Source organism: Pelophylax lessonae (genome assembly GCF_965119305.1).
Source record: "Pelophylax lessonae genome assembly, chromosome: 7".
NCBI lineage: Eukaryota > Metazoa > Chordata > Amphibia > Anura > Ranidae > Pelophylax > Pelophylax lessonae.
The window spans coordinates 62200709-62222220 of NC_138774.1; the positions used below are offsets into that span (position 1 = coordinate 62200709).

General features: G+C 45.2%; 1 protein-coding gene across 1 annotated transcript in view; it reads right to left on the reverse strand.

Moving 5' to 3' along the window:
• LOC309559995 (complement factor B-like) overlaps positions 1-21512 on the reverse strand; it is a 230250-nt gene that overhangs the window by 171683 nt on the left and 37055 nt on the right. The window contains exons 4-6 of the mRNA XM_082263476.1: positions 8297-8470; positions 2228-2323; positions 42-74 (exon numbers count right to left, since the gene is read on the reverse strand). Of these exons, the coding sequence (XP_082119602.1) occupies positions 42-74; positions 2228-2323; positions 8297-8470 (303 nt within the window). The remainder of the gene's footprint in view (positions 1-41; positions 75-2227; positions 2324-8296; positions 8471-21512) is intronic.

A 21512-nucleotide genomic window follows, 5' to 3' on the forward strand; every position in this document is an offset into this window, starting at 1 on the left:
TTTGATACATATATGATTTCACATGTTTTTGGTCAGCACACCTGTTTTTACTTGCAGTTTACGATCGCTTTTATCTGAAAAGAAACAAAAATGACATCACTGTAAATATACACATTTAGGGATGTTTTAGAAAGGAAGTCAGTAATGTTTACCCTCCCCCCTGGTGCCAAGCATTCAGAAGGTGCTACTGCCGCCTGTTTTTTTATTTTGCACTTTTTTATTTTATTTGCCGAAAGGAAATGTTAAATTGCAGGATCACACTGCAACTACAATCCAAGCATTGGACCGCGGTTGTAGTGCAGCTCCATTGATCTCAATGAGCAAATTTGACCGGTGGAGCAGACTGTCAAACTCTGCAGCCTGAGTTAAAACTGCCATGGCCACACTATGTGTGCAGCCCTGTCAGGCTGTAATTTTAGAATACTGGTGGGTGGCCGGGAGGGAGGGGTGGTAAAACCATGGCTCAGCTGCCTGTTTTTTAACACTCCCCAGCTACCAATGTGAAAGAGCCCTTAGAGTAAATAACATATATTTTGCAAGGTGGAATTACAGTAAATATAGGACCTCCACCTTACTTTCCTGAGGCCCCTTTCACACAGAGCGGACCATATTGCGCTTTTTTTTTTTGCACGGACACAGATGACATTTGTGTCATCTGGTCCGTATGTCCGCATATCTTCCCATCCGTTTGTGGATGAAATACGGACATAATGTATGTCTATGTGATTGGGGATGTCAGCGGGTGACACCGCTGACATCCGATTTTGCGTCCTTTCCGTTTTTTAAATGGAAGAAAAAATAGGGTTCTGTTCCGTTCCAAAAAACGGAACAGAATTGAAAGGACGCAAATCAGATGTCAGCGAATGGTCATCCGCTGACATCCGCAATCCCATTGACATGCATTATGTCCGTATATCACCCACAAATGGATGGGGTGATATACGGACACACGGAACGCCCGTGTGAAAGGGGCCTAACCATTTACAGCATTATTTGCTTATTATTATCAAGCTGTTCCTAGCCAGACTAAAGCTGGCTATACACTAGTAGATTTGCATTTGAACATTTGCATGAAAATTTGTAGAGAAATTCTCAGCACATTCAATGACTTAACAAAATGTTGTTTGAAAGCACTTCCAAACTTAACTTGCTTTTAACATTCGATTTTGGAACAAATAGACTTTTCCAATTAAAATTTACAGTCATTGTTAGAAATGTGTTCATTCTAGACAATTTTTCTATTCTATTCCTCGCTGCAGTTGAAAATGAACATTGCTTTGACCCTACTAATGCTTAGAAAATCTAATGATTGTTCTTAAAGAAAATAATTTTAAGTTTAATTCTACTAGTTTATGGTCAGCTATTGATGACTATGCAAATTCAGACTGCCTCACATAATATTGCAATAGGTCTTGGAAATTCATTCAAGAACAGCCAGCGGCAAGTGTGCTGCTCTATAACCCCCCATACTCATGCAATTAAAGTGTTGTACACTGGAAACCCTAGCCCCATAAATTGTTTATGACCCTAAATCCATCTCTTTCTCTGTGAAACCAATCAAATGGGCTTCAAACAAGGCCCTGCATTCCCTGTAGAGATACACTGTATGGCCAAAAGTGTATAGACATCTGACCATCAGAACCATATGAGTATGAGCCATTCCAAAACCATGTTGGATGGGAAGACCTGTTTCTATTCATCCCACAGGTGATTAGGGTTGAGGTCAGGGTTCTGTGCAGGCCACATGAGTTCCAGCACACCAAGATCGGAAAACCACGTCTTTCTGGCAATGGCTTTATGCCATTTATGCTGAAACACAAAAGGGCCTTCACCATTCTGTTACCACAAGCATTAAAAAAATGTTTTAAAGTGTTCTTCTATACCAGCCATTCTCAACCAGGATTCCTCAAGGGTTGGCTAGGGGATCCTTGATTTGTAGCTAATTGACGTCCATCTGATGGTGCCTGTATAGTTAGAGGTCGAATGTCACTTGGCAGCACCATTTGAATGACTGAGAGGGAGTCATTCTGGTTACCTCTGTAAGGGGTGGAATTCTTACCATGTTCCACATCCAATGTAGAGGCATTTACCCTATGCCAACCAATGGACTAATCCTACCAGGGGTTCCCTGAGATCTGTAAATTATCCCAAGGGTTCCTCTGGGCAAAAAGGTTGAGAAAGGCTGTTCTATACTGTAAGTCTGACTATATTCTATGTATTTTCCAACCTTCAACTCTGTTTGGGTCTGACGATTCAATGGTTTCAGCCAAGGAGGATCCAAATACCTCTGCCACTTCTTCCGGGGCATCATATGTGTAAGAAGCTGTGGACAAGGTGGTTTACACAGTAGTATATGAGACACGTTATGCGATATCCAGATTTTTTCTAAACATATACAATATAGCCCCAAATATTTTATTTGCAAAAGGTAGAATTTGAGTTTTTTTTTTTTAAATGAGGAAATACCTCCATTTTCTTTTAACCCTACGGTTTTATTGACTCTTCGAAAATAATCTATACATGTAAGTTACAAAGTGTGTTATGATACAAGACAGAAAATAAGGATAATAAATTACAGGAGAATATGACAGATTCATTATTTATATTATGGTCCTAAGTTCTCCATCGTTACACTTGATTGATGTGAGATGTTGTGTTTGAAGAACACAACGTGTAGGGTAGAGAAGGGTCAGCCTAACATTAGTAGCCTGCAAGATTTTGGAGGGGATGTTAAGGAACTATAATATACAAGACTTTAGTAATGAAAACAGTATTATTAGTAGTAATCAGCATGGTTTCATGAAAAATCGTTCTTGCCAGACCAATCTATTAACCTTCTAAGATGAAGTGAGCTGCCATCTAGATAAAGGAAGGCCTGTGGATGTGGTGTATCTGGACTTTGCAAAGGCATTTGACACAGTTCCCCACAAATGCTTACTGTACAAACTAAGGTATGTAGGCATGGACCATAGGGTGAGTACCTGGATATAGAACTGGCTCCAGGGGAGAGTCCAGAGGGTGGTGATAAATGAGGAGTACTCGGATTGGGCAGGTGTGGAAAGTGGGGTCCCCCAAGGTTCTGTCCTGGGACCAATCCTGTTTAATCGAATATATAAAGTGCAAGTGTCTCTGCGTCCAGTCCCTGTGTCCGTGGGATTGCGCTACTGCGCATGTGCCCCACGGACAGCCGTTGGGACTTGGAGCGCAGAGACTTTGGGCAGCCGGTGTAGCGTCGGATAATGCCTCCTGTCGAAGAATGCATCTGATGGACTGCGCATGTGCGGTAAATGACGTCACTCCAGCTGACTGCTCCGATCAGCTGTGCTGGCGGTGACGACACTGACATGCGCAGTTTGTCGGATGCACTATCCGACGGTAGATATAGAGCGGAGGGGAGAGAATCTATTGACAGATTCTGCCTCGCTCTCTGTTCTATCTATGGGGACGGATTGGATTACAGAGTATTCATTCTTATATGAGAAATGGCGGGAATATTGTCTGATTAGAGAACACAAACACAGCTATTATCGGGGCACATTAAAGGGGACTCTGACCACATTATTAAAGGGGACTCTGACCACATTATTAAAGGGGACTCTGACCACATTATTAAAGCGGAGTTCCGGCCACAGAATCGTTTTTTTTTTTTAAATATCTCCCAAACAGTGATCCACCGCCCTTCATTCATCAGCTAATCCGGTTTTATACAGTTTAATAACAGTTAGGCAATCATAAAATCTTACTTTATATAATGTTTGCAGAGCGCCGCCATCTTTGTCCGGGTCAGCCGAGGCCGCATTAGGGAAATGTCTGCCCTGCTTCCTGGTTCGAGAGGGAGGAGGCCGGTGAATGCAGCGTGAGATCTCGCGCATGCCCAGTACTATGCGATCGGCATAGTATGTGTTTCCATGTGTTCTCCGCCTATCATCGCGTCATTTCCTGTTTGGAAAAAACGCGATGAGAGGAGCGGCCGGCCGCCTACGTCACTGCCAATTGCATCCGGGGAGCAATGAGTAAGAGCTCCCAGGACGCATTGCGGGACAGGAAGTGACGGTGCGGGCCACGGCCGAGGAAGGAGGAAGTGGATGTAAAGGTGAGTATATTATCTTCTGAAATAAGGTAAGTAAAAAAAAAAAAGCAGGGAATATCCAATTCTTGTACAGGTAACAATAAGGAAGCCTATGCCACAAAATCAAAAGTAACGATTTTGTGGCCGGAACTCCGCTTTAAAGGGGACTCTGACCACCTTATTAAAGGGGACTCTGACCACATTATTAGGGGGGACTCTGACTGCATTATTAAGGGGGACTCTGACTGCATTATTAAGGGGGACTCTGACCGCGTTATTAAGGGGGACTCTGACCGCGTTATTAAGGGGGACTCTGACCGCGTTATTAAGGGGGACTCTGACCGCGTTATTAAAGGGGACTCTGACCGCGTTATTAAAGGGGACTCTGACCGCATTATTAAGGGGGACTCTGACTGCATTATTAAAGGGAGACTCTGACCAGGGACACTTTATCCGGGGCTCATACAGGGAACTCTGACCCGGACACATAAAGGGACACTGATGTAAGGAGGCACTCCAATGGGGACACTGATGTAAGGAGGCACTCCGATGGGGACACTGATGTAAGGGAGCACTCCGAGTCGGGACACTGATGTAAGGAGGCACTCTCCAGTGGGGACACTGATGTAAGGGAGCACTCTCCAGTGGGGACACTGATGTAAGGGAGCACTCTCCAGTGGGGACACTGATGTAAGGAGGCACTCCGATGGGGACACTAATGTAAGGGAGCACTCCGATGGGGACACTGATGTAAGGAGACACTCCGATGGGGACACTGATGTAAGGAGGCACTCCGATGGGGACACTAGATTGGATTGCTAGAGTAACAGGGACGCAGTACACAGTGCGTGACAGGTCGGACAAGGAGGCTGATGAGGGAGAGACTTAAAGATATTAAAAGGACATTGTATGAGGAAACTTATACTTGGAATTGCATGAGGCAAACCCTTTGACTGTAATTACTGTGGTGAAAAAAGCGAATAGAGCCATGATTAATTTTTAAAGGAAAAAAGCTGTTGCTGTCAGGAAAAGGATCATTTAAACAGAGGAAAAAAACAGTCACACTAAGCAAAGCAAATCTGCGACTGTAGAAACGCTGTTAAAGGGACATTGCCTGATTGAAATCTACCACTGTAAGTGCATTACTGTAAAAAAAAAAAAAAAAAGCGCAGAACATAGACACGCTATTAACCGGTTGCCGACCGCCGCACGACTATATACTGCGGCGGTCAGCCCCGGCCAGGCAGAGTGACGTATGGATATGTCACTCGCCTGTCACTGACTTGCGGGCCTATTGCGGGCGGGCGCGCTCGTTCACAGACAAGTCAGTGCGTGTGTCCGGCGGACTCAATGTCCGCCGGTCACACTACGATCGCTCCTGTGAAGGGAGAAAGGCGGAGCGGCTTATGTAAACAAGCCGCCCGTCATTCTCCCTGGTGTAAAAATAAAGATCAGACGGTTCTACTATGTAGAACCGTTGATCTTTGCTTTTACACCAATAGCCATGTCCCTGCACAGTTAGAAACACGCCCCTAGGACACACTTAACCCCTCCCTGTCCAATAAAGTTAACCCCTTCCCTGCCAGTGTCATTTTTGCAGTAACAGTGCATATATATAGCACTGATTACTGCAGTAATGTCACTAGTACCCCCAAAAGTGTCAAAAATGTCATTCAAGGGTCCGATCTGTCCGCCGCAATGTCGTAGTACCGCAAAAAAAATCGCAGATCGCCGCCATTACTCGTTAAAAAAAAAACACCAAAAATGACAAAAATCTTTCCCTTTGTTAGTAAACTCGATAACTTTTGCGCAAACCAATCAAAATATGCTTTTTGCGATTTTTTTTTTTTTACCAAACATATGTAGCGTAAAACAATTTGGCCGAAAATGTTAAAAAATTTTGATTTTTACATTTTTTTTGGGGGGAATTTCATATAAAAAAAGTGAAAAATATTGTTATTTTTGCAAAAATTACGCTCTTTTTTTGTTTATAGCGCATGATCAAAAAATCGCACAGGTGATCAAATACCACCAAAAGAAAGCTCTGTTTGTGGGAAAAAAAGGACGTGAAATTTGTTTAGGTACAGCGTCGCACGACCGCGCAATTGTCCGTCAAAGTCACGCAGTAAAAAATCGCAAAAAAAACCCTGGTCTTTTAGCAGCCAAATCCTCCGGGGCTTAAGTGGTTAAAGGGACATTTATAAGCAAACTGACTTTAGTAGCAAAGTACGCCTACAGAAAATCTGCGAGTGTGATTGCGAAACCTTACAAAAAAATGAAAAGTAAAGACATGTTTTGAACGGGACATTTGCAAAAAGAAAGACTGCAGACGCAAAACACACCTGAATGAAATCTGCGATTGTAGGTGCATTACTGTAAAAAAAAAAATTGCAGAACATAGACACGCTATTAAAGGGACATTTATAAGCAAACTGACTTTAGTAGCAAAGTACGCTTTACTGGAACAAGTCTGTTTTTACAAATATTTGACCACATATGTTCTAGCGCCCGTTAATTTAACAGGCTTAATGTCTAGTTTATTCATAAATGACCTAGAGGAGGGGATTTCTAGCACAATCTTGGTATTTGCGGATGATACCAAACTAAGCATGCCAATATATTCTATGCAGGATGTGGAAACCTTACAAGCGGACCTGAACAAAATAATGGGGTGGGCAACTAAATGGCAGATGAGGTTTAATGTTGAAAAATATAAAGTAATGCACTTGGGCGTCAGAAACACGAAAGCAAGCTACTCACTAGGTGGGGAACCTCTGGGTGAATCTAAGATGGAAAAGGACCTGGGGGTACTAGTGGACAACATGCTTGGCAGTGGCATGCAATGCCAAGCCCCTGCAAGTAAAGCCAACAAAATCCTAGCATGTATAAAAAAGGGGATTCACTCCAGAAATAAAGAGATTATTCTCCCACTCTACAAGACTCTGGTCCGGCCACATCTGGAGTATTCCATCCAGTTCTGGGCACCGGTCCTCGGAAAGGATCTGCTGGAACTGGAGAGAGTCCAGAGAAGGGCAACAAAAGTAATTAGGGGTATGGAGGATCTCAGATCTCAGAGGAAAGACTACAAGCACTGAATTTATTCTCTCTGGAGAAGAGACACTTGAGGGGGGATATGATATCAATGTACAAATACTGTACTGGCGACCCTAGCATAAGGAACAAACTTTTCAGAGAAAGGGAATACAATAAGACACGTGGCCACTCACTAAAACTAGAGGGAAAACGGTTTAACCTTAAAATACGTAAGGGGTTTTTTATTGTCAGAGCAGTAAGGATGTGGAATTCTCTTCCACAAGCAGTAGTATCAGCAGGGAGCATCGATAGTTTAAAAAACTATTAGATGGGCACCTTAAAGACCACAACATACAGGGGTATACAATATATGGTTAACAGCAAACACACACACACACACACACACACACATCATAGGTTGAACTGGATGGACTGATGTCTTTTTTCAACCTCACAAACTATGTAACTATGTAAGGGAAGGGAGAAAGGAGAAGGGTAGGTTAGGTGAGGTAAGGATTACAGTGGGAAGGGAGAGAATCCAGAAAAAAAGGCAACAAAAAATTCACTTAGAAGGACCTTATTGGTAATTTGGGGTACTGCTTATCACAAAAAAGTACATCTGAGATCAGGGTTGTGTACCATGATATGTTTTTGAGCTAGATGGGAAAAATAGCAAAAAAATAGGAAATATTGGTACCAAGATTTATTTATTACAAAAATATATAAAAAAGGTAGTAAAACCATGCATTCGTATTAACATAGGACAATATCTGCCATATATTAAAAAACTCAAAGAATTCAAAGTGGGGATTTTGGTTTCCAAAGTCTGGCAATGAACAGTCTAGGTCCTATTAATATATGGGTGAGAAGGGTGCAGTGACTGTAAGGATCAGTTTCACTATTAACTACTTTCTGTGCCCATAGTAGGACATTTTCCCCTGATTTTCTGTGTTGAAGACCACACAGGCAGTGAGTTGAGTTTCCACAATGGTGTAACAGAGAGCAATAAAAACATCCCAAAAGTACAGAACACTCAATCATATTATCTAGATTTCATCATGGAGGGCAAGAGAAAGCCAGGACCTTTAGTAAGGAGATCTCACTGCTGGAACCCCTGAGAACTATTTGATAGGAATTACAATTTACATACGTGTTCTATCATTCAGTAGTATTACTTTGCCTTAGTTATCTTACTTCTGCAGGATGGTTCTGATCCGGACCACCTCTTGTTCTCTTTACATTCCCTTGTCTTCGATCCAAACATTTTGAGTCCATTCTGGCACTCATAGATCACTTTGTCTTCAATTCGATAGGAAGTACCAACTTTACTGGCACCAATGGGGATCCCTGGGCTGGGGCAATGGCCCTCTGAAAAGAACATAGAGATACTGTAAATTATATAGAATAATATTAATGTGGCCATAACAGAACAGTTTAACAATCCATTAATAGTAGTAAAAGTTAGAGTGTATCCAGTGTACCTAAGCCAAAGAACAAACATTTTATATATTGCAACCTTCTAGTCATTAAATGGGATGTCTGCATTTAGTTTTTTTTAAGAATTGTTTATCTTTATCCTGATGGTATCATTGTATTTGTACTAGGGTGACAACACTCATTCGCTGTACTGTATTTATGAAGAAGCAGTGTTGTCACCCTAGAACAGGAAGTTTGTTAGGACTACAGAACACCTCCCTCTCTACACCTTTCTCCAACATGAGGGCGTTTCTGTAGTCTACATAGGTGAGTTGGGCAGGGCTGATAGCAGTGCTTAGGATTTCAGTGCATCACAGGCATGGAACAGAGAATCTTTAAAATGCACTGGATTTTTGGCAGGATTCACTATAAATGCAATTATGCATTTGCATGTATTTCCTTTAGGATTCTTTTTTAACATATGTAGAAGTTTTTCCAGGCATTTGGCCTGATGTGGGTCTGCTATTGTTACCGGTAACACTTCCAACACATTTAAGCTGAATACCCAAGTGTGAGATTGGAGACAATGACCATTCCGGCATCTTTGGTTTGTTTTGTTTATTTTGTAATGGGGATGGGAGAAGGGAATGAGTGGCATACTCCTCTGGCTCACTTAGGTTTAACTGGGACTCTTTACAGAAAAATGCCTGTTAGTGCTGTCTTGACGCCAGCTGAATGCCGACCAACACTTCTGGCGCTTGAAGATACTGTTTTGCTGAACTGTGCTAGAACTTCGACTTTAACACTCAGGTTAACTCAGAAGATCCAGGACTGTAATACACTTGACTCTTGACACTGTGTTTAGCTCAAAAGTCCAGTGAACAGCTCCCTCCAGCCCTTCACTGACTGAGGTAGCTCCTTGTAACTGCTTGTGCTGCACACTGCACATGTTACACTTAACTCTTCAGGGCCCAACCGCTGGCACCCCCTTTTACACTTCAGGTTCCTCTAACTAGGCACTCCCTCTGACACTTCAGGGTCCTCTCACTAGGCACTCCCTCTAACACTTCAGGGTCCTCTCACTAGGCACCCCCTCTAACACTTCAGGGTCCTCTCACTAGGCACCCTCTTTACCGCTACATAGCTCCTGGATCCCAGGGACCTTCACCGGAGTGGTCCCCTCTAAGCTAAACATGAAAGAAAGTTCAACTTTCCTTTAGATTTACCAAAACCATGTAATATAGGGTCAAACCTAAACACTTTCAATTTGTATGCAATCAGGCAGGCCCTTGCACTACATAGTTTAAGGTAAATCTAAAGGAAATTGAATAAGAAAATTGTATAGTGTATGGCCAGCCTAAGTGCATATATATGCCACTCAGATGGATACTTGCCTAAATTAGGGAAGTGACTGCACCTGTGGTATGGTGTCGCCCACCTATGTCCCCATGTGTCCCAATTTGGCCATATCCTGCCTGGAAAATCAGAGGCATGACCCCGTCCCGCAAAAAAAAAAAAAAAAAATGCGGAAGAGGGGATCCATCCATGGGAGGCTCCCCCGGTAAATGCGGCGTTCAGTGTCGGCGCACACAACTGTTTCGGTGGCGTCGGACATCACATAACCGCCGACACAGGGACGGGCGGCCGCCGCAGGGAGATGTACAGATTCCCATCAACAGACGCGAGCGAGGGACGCATGGCGTCAAGAGAGATGTCCGGATCCCTTGAGCGTCTGAGGAGGCCGCCCAGACTCCAGGCCCCAGCATGCACTGCGGGGCCTTTGTGTGCCGGGGAATGCCACAGGGGGGCGACCAATGCGAAGGAAAGACAGCGGCGCGGATTAACCCCATATTAAAAAAATAAATAAATAAAGGAGTAGTAGGGTATAATTTACTGGGTCTGATGATTTATTTATCTGTAGGTACATTAGAACGGGTGCATCCTCATCACGGCCGTGGTAGAAGCATTCTGTGTAAAAAACAGAACAAATATGTAAAAGGAAACTGATTATAAATACATTTGGTGGGGAACGGAATGATGGAATCTTTTAGCCTAGCACATGAGCACAGCAACTCGCATATTGATTATGCAGAGGGTACAGAATATTGAAAGATTCATATAATATAAATATGTCATCAAAGATATAATTCATCTTGTTAGTCAATCAATATTTTTGGGCACACTTGTGTATCTACCCTTTACTTTTATCTCTAAGCTAGGCAGACCCCCAAGGGTAGTTCACAGTACTCATGAACTTGGAATGCTTTCCTGGAACTGAACCCCTTTTTCTCTGCTGGTTCTCGGCACACCGGATCCTCTCTGCAGCTCAGCTCAGTTCTCTCTCTGTACTCTCAAGCAAGCCACCCGAGACACCCGATCCTTCTGACAGGAGGAGAGACAGACGTACTCTCCCTTCTGGGGCTCTGCTTCCCGCCAAAGATGCTGCTCCCCTCAAACTTATACCCACTCCCAGAATCCTCTGCGGCAGAATCTTCCTTCTGGGGTAGATACAGGCCTGAATGTGCCTCTGATTGGGTTTCCTCCACTGCCCAATGAGAATCTTCTCATGGAGCCAGTGGGGAGACTCCCCTCTTAGCAGCCACACCTGGGAGACATGACAGCTGGAGATGTCGCAAACATAAAATTTTCCGTTCGTGAACGGCGAACGCAAACTTCCGCAAATGTTCGCAAACCGGGTGAACCTCCATAGACTTCAATAGGCAGGCGAATTTTAAAACCCACAGGGACTCTTTCTGGCCACAATAGTGATGGAAAAGTTGTTTCAAGGGGACTAACACCTGGACTGTGGCATGCCGGAGGGGGAACCATGGCAAAACTCCCATGGAAAATTACGTAGTTGACACAGAGTCGGGTTTTAATCCATAAAGGGCATAAATCACCTAACATTCCTAAATTGTTTGGAATAACATGCTTTAAAACATCCAGTGTGTGTATACGATCAGGTACGATGTTGTATCGATCAGGTAGTGTAAGGGTTACGCCCGCTTCACAGTGACAGACCAAACTCCCCGTTTAACAGTCAGTCAGTCCATTTGCACAACCGCAAACTCCCCATTTGCACAAGGTTGGATACCAAGCTAGCCATGTCCCGTTCCTTGTCCTCACTGACATCATTGAAGGTCTCTTCCTCCACCCAGCCACGTACAACACCAAGGGTCCCTGCGCGTGCGCCGTGCAATGTACTGTGCCATCCTATATGAGTGATGTGTTAAGTAGTACTATTCTTATCAGTTTAATCCCTGTTACGTCCCCTATCAGGGGCACGGTGTATGGAATTTTAGGAACCGGGAGATGGAAAAAGATGGTTGGTCTGTCCTCTTACATCCAATTTGGGGCACTGCGCGTGCACCGTGCAATGTACTGTACCATCCTATATGAGTGGTGTGTTAAGTAGTACTATTCTTATCAGTTTAACTCTGTTACGTCCCCTATCAGGGGACGTGTATCGAATAGATTTTAGACAACCACAAAGAGTTGTCAATAGTTGACACACTCATGACATAAATTGTATTCCTCTATGCGTCAATCTTGGTGTAGTGATGACTGTGCTCATGCGCACGTTTGGGAGATTGCAGGAGATTGGCGGTTTTTCAAAGCCTATGGTCGTGCTGAGGTAGTTCAGTGACAATGAAGTGACCCAGAAAACAATGATTCTGCAGTGTGGGCCCATTGTTGGCCTAGTAGGCTTTAATGATCACCTAAGATGATCATAAAAAAAATTAATGTTTTTTCTATGAAAAAGTATCCATCCGATCGCTTTTGGTCTGTTCACAATGAAGCAAGGACCTTATCATCTGGGGTGTGCCAACATTGCCAACACACTCCTAGAGGTGATCGCTTCATTGTGATACGCAAGCCCCTTCACCACAACAAGGTAATGATCACGAAGGGGAATTGACACATGTATGTGCCTTTTTTTGTGTTTTGTTTTTGCAGTCACAGTGTAGCACCAGAGGCCAGAAAAATTAGGCATGTACACATGCCTGAAAAAGTAGGTATTGTAGCAGCGGCCGAAAAATCTATGTTTTCCAGGCAGAACGTGAACTAAAACATTGCGGCTTGAACCGTAGTTGGTGGCGGAGACGTCACGTAAGTCACCCGGCATGCAGAGATTAAATGCAGCAGCTTGTGGACCATTTTTAGCCCAAGGCATTTCATCAGGCCTTTTTTAGTCAAATGCATCCCCCACTGTCAGTCCCTTCAGGATCCATGCCTCATTCATCTTAATAAAGGTGAGGTAATCTAGACTTTTTTGACCTAGGCAACTTCTCTTCTCAGTGACAACACCTCCTGCTGCGCTGAAGGTCCTTTCTGACAGGACACTTGAAGCGGGGCAGGCCAGAAGTTCTATCGCAAATTGGGATAGCTCAGGCCACAGGTCAAGCCTGCACACCCAGTAGTCAAGGGGTTCATCGCTCCTCAGAGTGTCGATATCTGCAGTTAAGGCGAGGTAGTCTGCTACCTGTCGGTCGAGTCGTTCTCTGAGGGTGGACCACGAAGGGCTGTGGCGATGCATAGGACTTAAAAAGCTCTGCATGTCCTCCATCAATAACACGTCTGTAAAGCATCCTGTCCTTGCCGGCGTGGTCGTGGTAGGAGGAGGATTACTTTCACCTCTTCCCCTGTTAGATTTCCGTTGTGCTGTGACATCACCCTTATATGCTGTGTAAAGCATACTTTTTAACTTGTTTTGGAACTGCTGCATCCTTTCCGACTGCCGATAATTCGGTAACATTTCAGACACTTCCTGCCTATACAGGGGGTCTAGTAGCGTGGCCACCCAGTACAGGTCGTTCTCCTTCAGCCTTTTTATAGGAGGGTCTCTCAACAGGCATGGCAGCTTGAAAGACCCCATTTGCACAAGGTTGGATGCCGAGCTACTCATGTCCAATTCCTTGTCCTCACTGATCTCATTGAAGGTCTGTTCTTCCCCCCAACCACGTACAACACCACGGGTACCAGATGGGTGACAACGAGCACCCTGGGATGCCTGCTGTGGTTGGTGTTCCTCCTCCTCAAAGCCACATTCCTCCTCTAACTCCTCTTCCTCAGACTCCTCTTCCAGCGTTGCCGCAGGTCCAGCAAGCGATGATAAGGCTGTTTCTGGTGGTGATGGTGACCACAACTCTTCCTCTTCACGCTCATCTACGGCCTGATCCAGCACTCTTCGCAGGGCACGCTCCAGGAAGAATACAAATGGGAGGATGTCACTGATGATGCCTTCGGTGTGACTGACTAGGTTTGTCACCTCCTCAAAAGGACGCATGAGCCTACAGGCATTGCGCATGAGCGTCCAGTAACGTGGCAAAAAAATACCCAGCTCCGCAGAGGCTGTCCTAGCACCCCGGTCATACAAATACTCGTTGATGGCTTTTTCTTGTTGGAGCAGGCGTTCGAACATTAGGATTGTTGAATTTTAACGTGTCGGGCTGTCGCAAATCAAGCGCCTCACTGGCATGTTGTTTCGCCACTGAATATCGGAAAAGTGCGCCATGGCCATGTAGGAACGCCTGAAATGGCCACACACCTTCCTGGCCTGATTGAGGACGTCCTGTAAGCCTGGGTACTTATGCACAAAGCGTTGTACAATCAGATTCAACACATGTGCCATGCACGGCACGTGTCAACTTGCCCAAATTCAATGCCGCCAACAAATTGCTTCTGTTGTCACACACCCCTTTGCCGATCTCCAGTTGGTGCAGAAACTGCTGAAGATGAGAGGTGGAGTGGAGGGTTGTTGATAGGGGGCAAGGAGGACAGCAGTGGTTGACGTGGCTGAAGATGCTGGACCAGGAGGAGGATGGTGGCTTTGAGTTTGTGTGCTGCTTGTACTCATCATGTGTTGATCCCATAGGCGTTTGTGATGTGAGATCATGTGCCTTCGCAAAACAGTTGTACCTAGGTGGGTGTTGGACTTCCCACGACTCGGCAGACACACAAAAAAAAATGCCACACTGCTGAGCTTTGCAATGGCGGCATTCTGGTGGTGGCAACAGCTTGCGTTGATTGGCGTGCTGTCTGGCTGACCCCGGGTGCCGATACATGCTGTCTGACTGTGCCACTATCTCCTTGCGATGACCTCCACCTGCTTCCAACTCATCTCCTCCTCCTCTCTATCTACCCATCTGAACTTTCCCCCTGTTCTTCTTCTCTTCGAGCAGGCACCCACGTGACATCCACGGACACATCGTCATCATCAGCCGCTTCAAATGTATTTGGCAACTCAGCTAAGGCAGCTGCAGCAGGTACATCATCATCATCACAACGTACATCCATGTGTATAATGCTGCCTGACTGAGACATATCCTCCCCGTTATCTACATCCTCTGGCACTAATGGTTGCGCATCACTCATTTCTTCCAACTGATGTGTAAATAACTCCTCTGACAGATCAAGTGAAGCTGTGGTGCTAGAGTTGGTGGTGCCGGCGGGCGGGCGAGTGGTAACTTGAGTGGTGCCCGAAGCTGAGCTGGAGGAGGATGATGCATCAAGGTTCCGAGCGGAAGCTGTAGAAGATTGCGTGTCCTGTGTAAGCCAGTCAACTATGTCCTCAGAATTTTTCGAGTTCAGGGTACGTGGCCTCTGAACACTGGGCATTATTCTAGGGCCAAAAAAAATCACAGCACCAAGACCACGACGGCCCCTGCTGGATGGCCTGCCTTTGCCTGTCATTTTTTTTTTTAGATTAGTGGTACTTTGCGTGCAAGGTGCTGTGCCACCCTATATGAGTGTTGGGCAGTGGGTACAGTACAGTCTGTGGACCTGACACTCACAGGCAGGCAACTGCAATTATATGACAGAGGAAAAAATAAATTATTTTTTTATCTGCAAGGTGCTGTGCCACCGTATATGAGTGGTGGGCAGTGGGCACAGTACAGTCTGTGGGCCTGACACTCACTGGCAGGCAACTGCAATTATATGACAGAGGAAAAAATAAATGATTTTTTTAACTGCAAAGTACTGTGCCACCCGATATGAGTGGTGTGCACACAGTACAGTCTGTGGGTCTGTGGCCTCTCACACACGGCGGGCAGGCAACTGCAATATATATATATATATATATATTAAAAAAAAGCAGACTGATGTACCAGCCCTAAAAAGGGCTTTTTGGGGTGCCGTCAGGACGCTGTCCTTACAGCAGGAGTGGACACAGAACACTGGCCTAGCTAACAGTTTCCCTATTAATTCAGCAGCAGCAGCACTCTCCCTGCTCTAACTAACACTGCAGCTTCAGAATGAATCTAAAGCCTCGTACACACGCACCGATTGTTGGCCGACCGATCGGCCGTCTTTTGTCCAGTGTTGTTGTGTTGGTTGAAATGTGCTCTAGACTGCACACGAATTTTGTCGGCCAACAACAACCGACTGCAGAAATTATGTCATGTCTACTTTTCGTGTGTTTTTTCTTCTCTGAGCATGTCCAGTCTTGATCATTACATTTTTGTCAGCCGAAATCTGTACAAGGAACAATCGCCCATTCTGCTGACGGCCAATAAAAATTTTATAGCATGCACACCAGATTTTGTTCGGCCGAAAAGTCACAGTCGGTTGTATCATACTAACAAGCCGACAATCGGCCGATCGGACGTTGGCCGAAAATTTACGGCCAACAATCGGTGCGTGTGTACGAGGCTTAAGATGGATGTTGTCCTTGCTTTTTTATAGGCGGTAGGAGGGTCTGGGAGGGAGGGTATGCTGATTGGCTGGAATGTGTCTGCTGACTGTGAGGTACAGGGTCAAAGTTTGCTCAATGATTATGTATAGGGGTGAACCGAACATTGCATATGTTCGCCCGCCGCGGCGAACGCGAACAAGCGATGTTCGCCGGCGAATAGTTTGGGACATCTCTAATGACAGCCAGCTAAAAATCATGGCCCTGCTGTTAGGCAGTCAAGGCCCACTATACTTTGCCTAGCACCTACCTTGTAGGGTGCTACACATTTTTTTGTTTAAACAAATGTGTTTATAGATCTAAGGCTCCGTTCTCATGTAGGCGTTTTAGGGGTGTTTTTCTGCTCTAGGATCAGCTCTCAAAACGCCCAACAAGACAAATCCTATTCATTTCAATGGCCTCTGTTCACATCTGAGCATTTTGACGCTGTGAGCAAAACGCCCAACGCTCAAAAAAAGTACATGAGCTTCTTTTTGGGCAGATTGCAGGCGTTTTCCATTGGTCTCTAGTCAATCTAAAAACGCCTGCACAAAAAACGCCTGTAAAAACACCTGTAAAACGCCTGCAAAAATGCCCATAAAAACGCATGAAAAAACGCCCATAAAAACGCCTGTAATAGCAACGCCAAGATGTGAATGTAGCCTTAGATACTGAAATACATACCAGATGTTACCCATCTCACACCCTACAGAATAACTGGGCCTCCTTTAAGCTCATTCACCTCTACTCCTGTTCTATATATTAATTTATTAGCTATAATGTGAAAAAGCTTATATGTTAACAAAAATATGGAAAATATATGCACCACTGAAACAATATTGAAAGTCAAGGCAGTAAAATTAGGGACTAAAAGTGTTTTATTCTGGGTCCATTCACAACTCAAAGTGTGCGTTGGGTACAGGTAAAAACATATGCAGTAATGTCCATTGGCATGTTGGCATTTTCACATGCACTTTTTTCCTCGCTTCCTGAAGCATGCAAAGAGTTTAGGGCACAGCAGAAGAGCCAAACTTGTGCTGGTCTGCTGTGTTTGCTGCTCTTTGATGTGCGTTGTGTTGCACTGACACACGTGTTACCATGTGTTGCACTGAAAAGAGTAGGGCTTGTTTTCTTTTTTCTATTTGAAACCAGTGTATATCAGTTCAATGCACCAGTATAAACTAATCCCATTCACATACCTTATTTTTTACAGGTCCTTATGCTGGCATACATTGAAAGAAAATGTGCCAACCGGTATCAATTTAAAATCATAAAACAGTGCTGCACCAAATATCATTAATATTGCAAAATATTGTGATAAAAGTCCATCAATGTATGTAGAATTCAAAGTGGTTCAGTATCAATATCCACTATCCGTGCATATAACCAAATAGTGTGCTCAGCGCTCCTGCCGAGGAAGTCAATGCATGACGTAATGCGTATAGGGGGTGGAGCCTGTCTGTCAATGTCACATCACGAGAGACACACTGAATGCTGCACGGCTTGAAGTGCTTTATTTGTGAGTTATTTAACCTTTTTTAATAAAACATGGACTATAAATAGAGAGCACTCGATTCTGATTTTTATTTCCTAACATACTGTGGACCGAGAATGAGGATTTGGGCGCTAGCCTAGAGCACACAGCCAGGGGGTTTCATCAGACCGCGATCATCCCCCGAGGGGAACTGCTTATTCTGACCCGCTGGTGACACAGGTCAGAATGTGAGGTTAGAGGCTTGATTGCACAGGTGGTGAAGGAGCACTGAGCACACTATTTGGTTATATGCACGGATGGTGGATATTGATACTGAACCACTTTCAATTCTACATACATTGATGGACTTTTATCACAATATTTTGCTTTATTAATGATTTTTGGCGCAGCGCTGTTTTTTGATTTTATGTCCATTTGTGCGTGGTGAAAAACATGTTATCAGTGAAAGCAGCATTTTTTTTAATGTTTCTACTTTTCACTTGATATTATTAATGTTTAGTATTTTGTGTATAGGCAGGGCCGGTGTTACCACTAGGCAAGTTAGGCAGTCGCCTAGGGCGCACTGCCACCTAGGGCGCCTGGCCGCTGGTTTCCCCTTCTTAGTCTCTCCCTCTCCCCTGTGCTGTGCAGCCGCTCTGGTCTTTGTACCATTACTGACAGTGATCGGCAAGTCTCTGTGAACACTCCTTGCAGCTGGGTCTGCTGCTGACTTTGTTTGTATTTCAGTCTGATCATGTCTCTGTCAGACTGTCAGATCCTCTCTCACTTGCTCACCCCCCCCTCCCTCCTCCAGTCCTCCCTTCAGATGTGATGGCTCGGTCGGCCTCGGCTCCCTCCTGCAAGTGTGTAAATGTAGATCCATCTTCTTCTCCTGTGCTGCGGAGACTGTGATATCTCATCTGTTGGAGCCTGGCAGGGCCATCTTATCGGATTGGCACGCTGGGCAGTTGCCCGGGGGCCCCACTCTCCCAGGGGGCCCCACCTGCCCTGCAACCCAGCCCTAACCAAGCATTAGTCCCGATTCCCGTGTGCATCCCGCCGCCAAACTTAGCAGGTGGCAAGAGCCTGTCGGCCCTGCGCTGCTGTCAGGCCACTTAGGCCGTGGAGGGGGAGCCCACAACTGCGGGAATGTCTGTCTGTCTCCACGAGAACAGGCACACACAGTCATTAGCCTGGCACTGCTGTACCAATAAATATTGCATTATCGATAATTTGCATTTTTATTCTCATGGGTGACTGTGTAGGCAGGGCCCCAGTGCACTGCAGTGCCCGGGGCCCTTTAATGCTCTTAAGATGGCACTGGAGCCTGGGACTGGTCACTGGGACTGGTAGTGTCACTGTCAGTGCAGGCTTGCAGAGGCCGCCCAGCGCGGGAGAACAGGCACATGAGAGGAAGTGTGGAGGAGTTAGTGGAGTGGAGTCTATGCTGTGGAGGGAGGGAGTGTCAGTGTAGTGACTGAACCAAGGAGGAGGAAGCAAGAAAGGATTGGAAGGTGTGTGCTGGGGCCTGGAGGACTCATAGAATTGTAATTTAAAATGTTTTCTACATACAATATCTATATTTTGCTGTTGATCCTGGTTTAGAAGCTATCCAAGGATCTAGGTGGAGGGGAGGGGGGTTTTAAGGTGATTATTTCTGCTATTAAGTTAGACATTTGATCTCAGTAAAGCTGGCCATATACAGTACTTGTATTTTTTTTTTGTTCAGCCTGCAGACTTAGTGCCGGTTCACACTATTGCAATGCGGGAACACTGCAAATCTACTGCGGGTTCCCGCATCGCATCCGCAGCACAGGCAGTTCACACTGCCATATGCAAATCGCTGGGAGTTTCAATTCAAAGTTAACGACAGCCTCAGATCAGATCGCATATCGCAGTGCGAACTGACAGTTCGCACAGGAATCGGATCACACTGGTGTGAACCACCATGCGATCCGATTCTGCTGTGGACAAAAAAAGGGTCCTGTGCGAGTTCAATGCGATTCAGATGTGAATTCCGCCATACAATCTCTATGGTTGAATTCGCACCACACAGACATTGCATATGATTTTAATGCCAGTTCACACTATTGCGATGACAGACATCGCATGTGATTTGGAGCGCACTGCTCTGCAAATCACATGTGATGTCTGTGCGATGCAAATTCCGCCATACAGATTGTATGGCTGAATTCACATCTGAATCGCATTGAACTCGCACAGGACCCTTTTTTTGTCCACAGCAGAATCGGATCGCATGGTGGTTCACACCAGTGTGATCCGATTCCTATGGGAACTGTCAGATTGCACTGCAATATGCGATCTGATCTGAGGGTGTCGTTAACTTTGAATTGAAACTCCCAGCGATTCGCATATAGCAGTGTGGACTGCCAGGGGTGCGAATGCGATGCGGGAACCCGCAGTAGATTTGCAGTGTTCCCGCATTGCAATAGTGTGAACCGGCACTAAAGCCTCGTACACACCCAACGATTGTTGGCCGACCGATCGGCCGTCTTTTTTCCAGTGTTGTTGTGTTGGTTGAAATGTGCTCTAGACTGCACACGAATTTTGTCGGCCAACAACAACCAACTTCAGAAGTGATGTCATGTGCTGGTTTACTTTTCGTGTGTTTTTCCTTCTCTGAGCATGCCCAGTCTTGCTCATCAGATTTTTGTCTGCCGAAATCTGTACTGACTGAAGAACAATCGGCCGTTCTGTTGACGGCCAACAAAAATTTTATAGCATGCACACCAGATTTTGTTCAGCCGAAAAGTCGCAGTCGGTTGTCGGAAGTACTGGTCTTGTAAAGCGTTGTATGCAAAATGGTAGCAGGTATTAAAAAGGTGGGGTATACATGTGCAGGGCAAAAAAGGTGGAGTCTGGGTGGAGCCAAGGGGGCGGAGCCAAGGGGCGGTGCCAACGGGGCGGCAAAATGACGTTTCGCCTAGGGTGTCAAAAATCCTTGCACCGGACCTGTGTATAGGAGGTTGCGCCTATTGGATTTTTGTTATTTACCTGGTATCAATTGAACATTTGTGCCGTACCAGGTTCCAAATCCATTTCTAAATGGAACTGCAGCCCCTTATCCCATGATTTTGTACTCTGCATGTATGCAGGTGCAGTTAACTGCTTTGCCACTAGGTGGCTCTGTATCACAATAGTGTCTGGTATAGAAGGTAGAGACATTAGGTGCTAGGCCCTTTTAGGTAGGGCCCTCCCACAAGTGATGTTAGGGGTATATAAGCTAGAAGGGGAGGGACACAGAATCTCTTGGGGCGTGGGAGCCATACAACCCCCATATTTAAGAATGTAACCTACAAACGTGAGCCCTGTACAGAGCAGGAGGGCAGGTGCAGTGGACCTGTATGCAGGAGTATCTGGCTGGAAACATTCTATTCCTTAACCACTTCAATACAGGGCACTCCCCCCCCCCCCCCCCCTTCCTGCCCAGGCCAATTTTCAGCTTTTAGCGCTGTTGCATTTTGAATGACAATTGTGCGGTCATGCAACACTGTAACTAAACCAAATATATGTAATTTCCCCCCCCCCCCCCCACAAATAGAGCTTTCTTTTGGTGGTATTTGATCACCGCAAGGTTTTTTCTTTTTTGCTAAACAAATAAAAAAAAGACCGAAACATTTGAAAAAAAAAAGTTTTTTGTTTATGTTATACAATTTTGTAAATAAAGACTTTTTTTCCTGAACTGACAGGCACTGATGAGGAGGCACTGATGGGGTGGCACTGATGGGTGGCATTGATGGGTGGCACTGATGGGTGGCACTGATGGGTGGCAGTGATAGGCGGCACTGATAGGCACTGATATGTAGCACTGATCGGCACTGACGGGT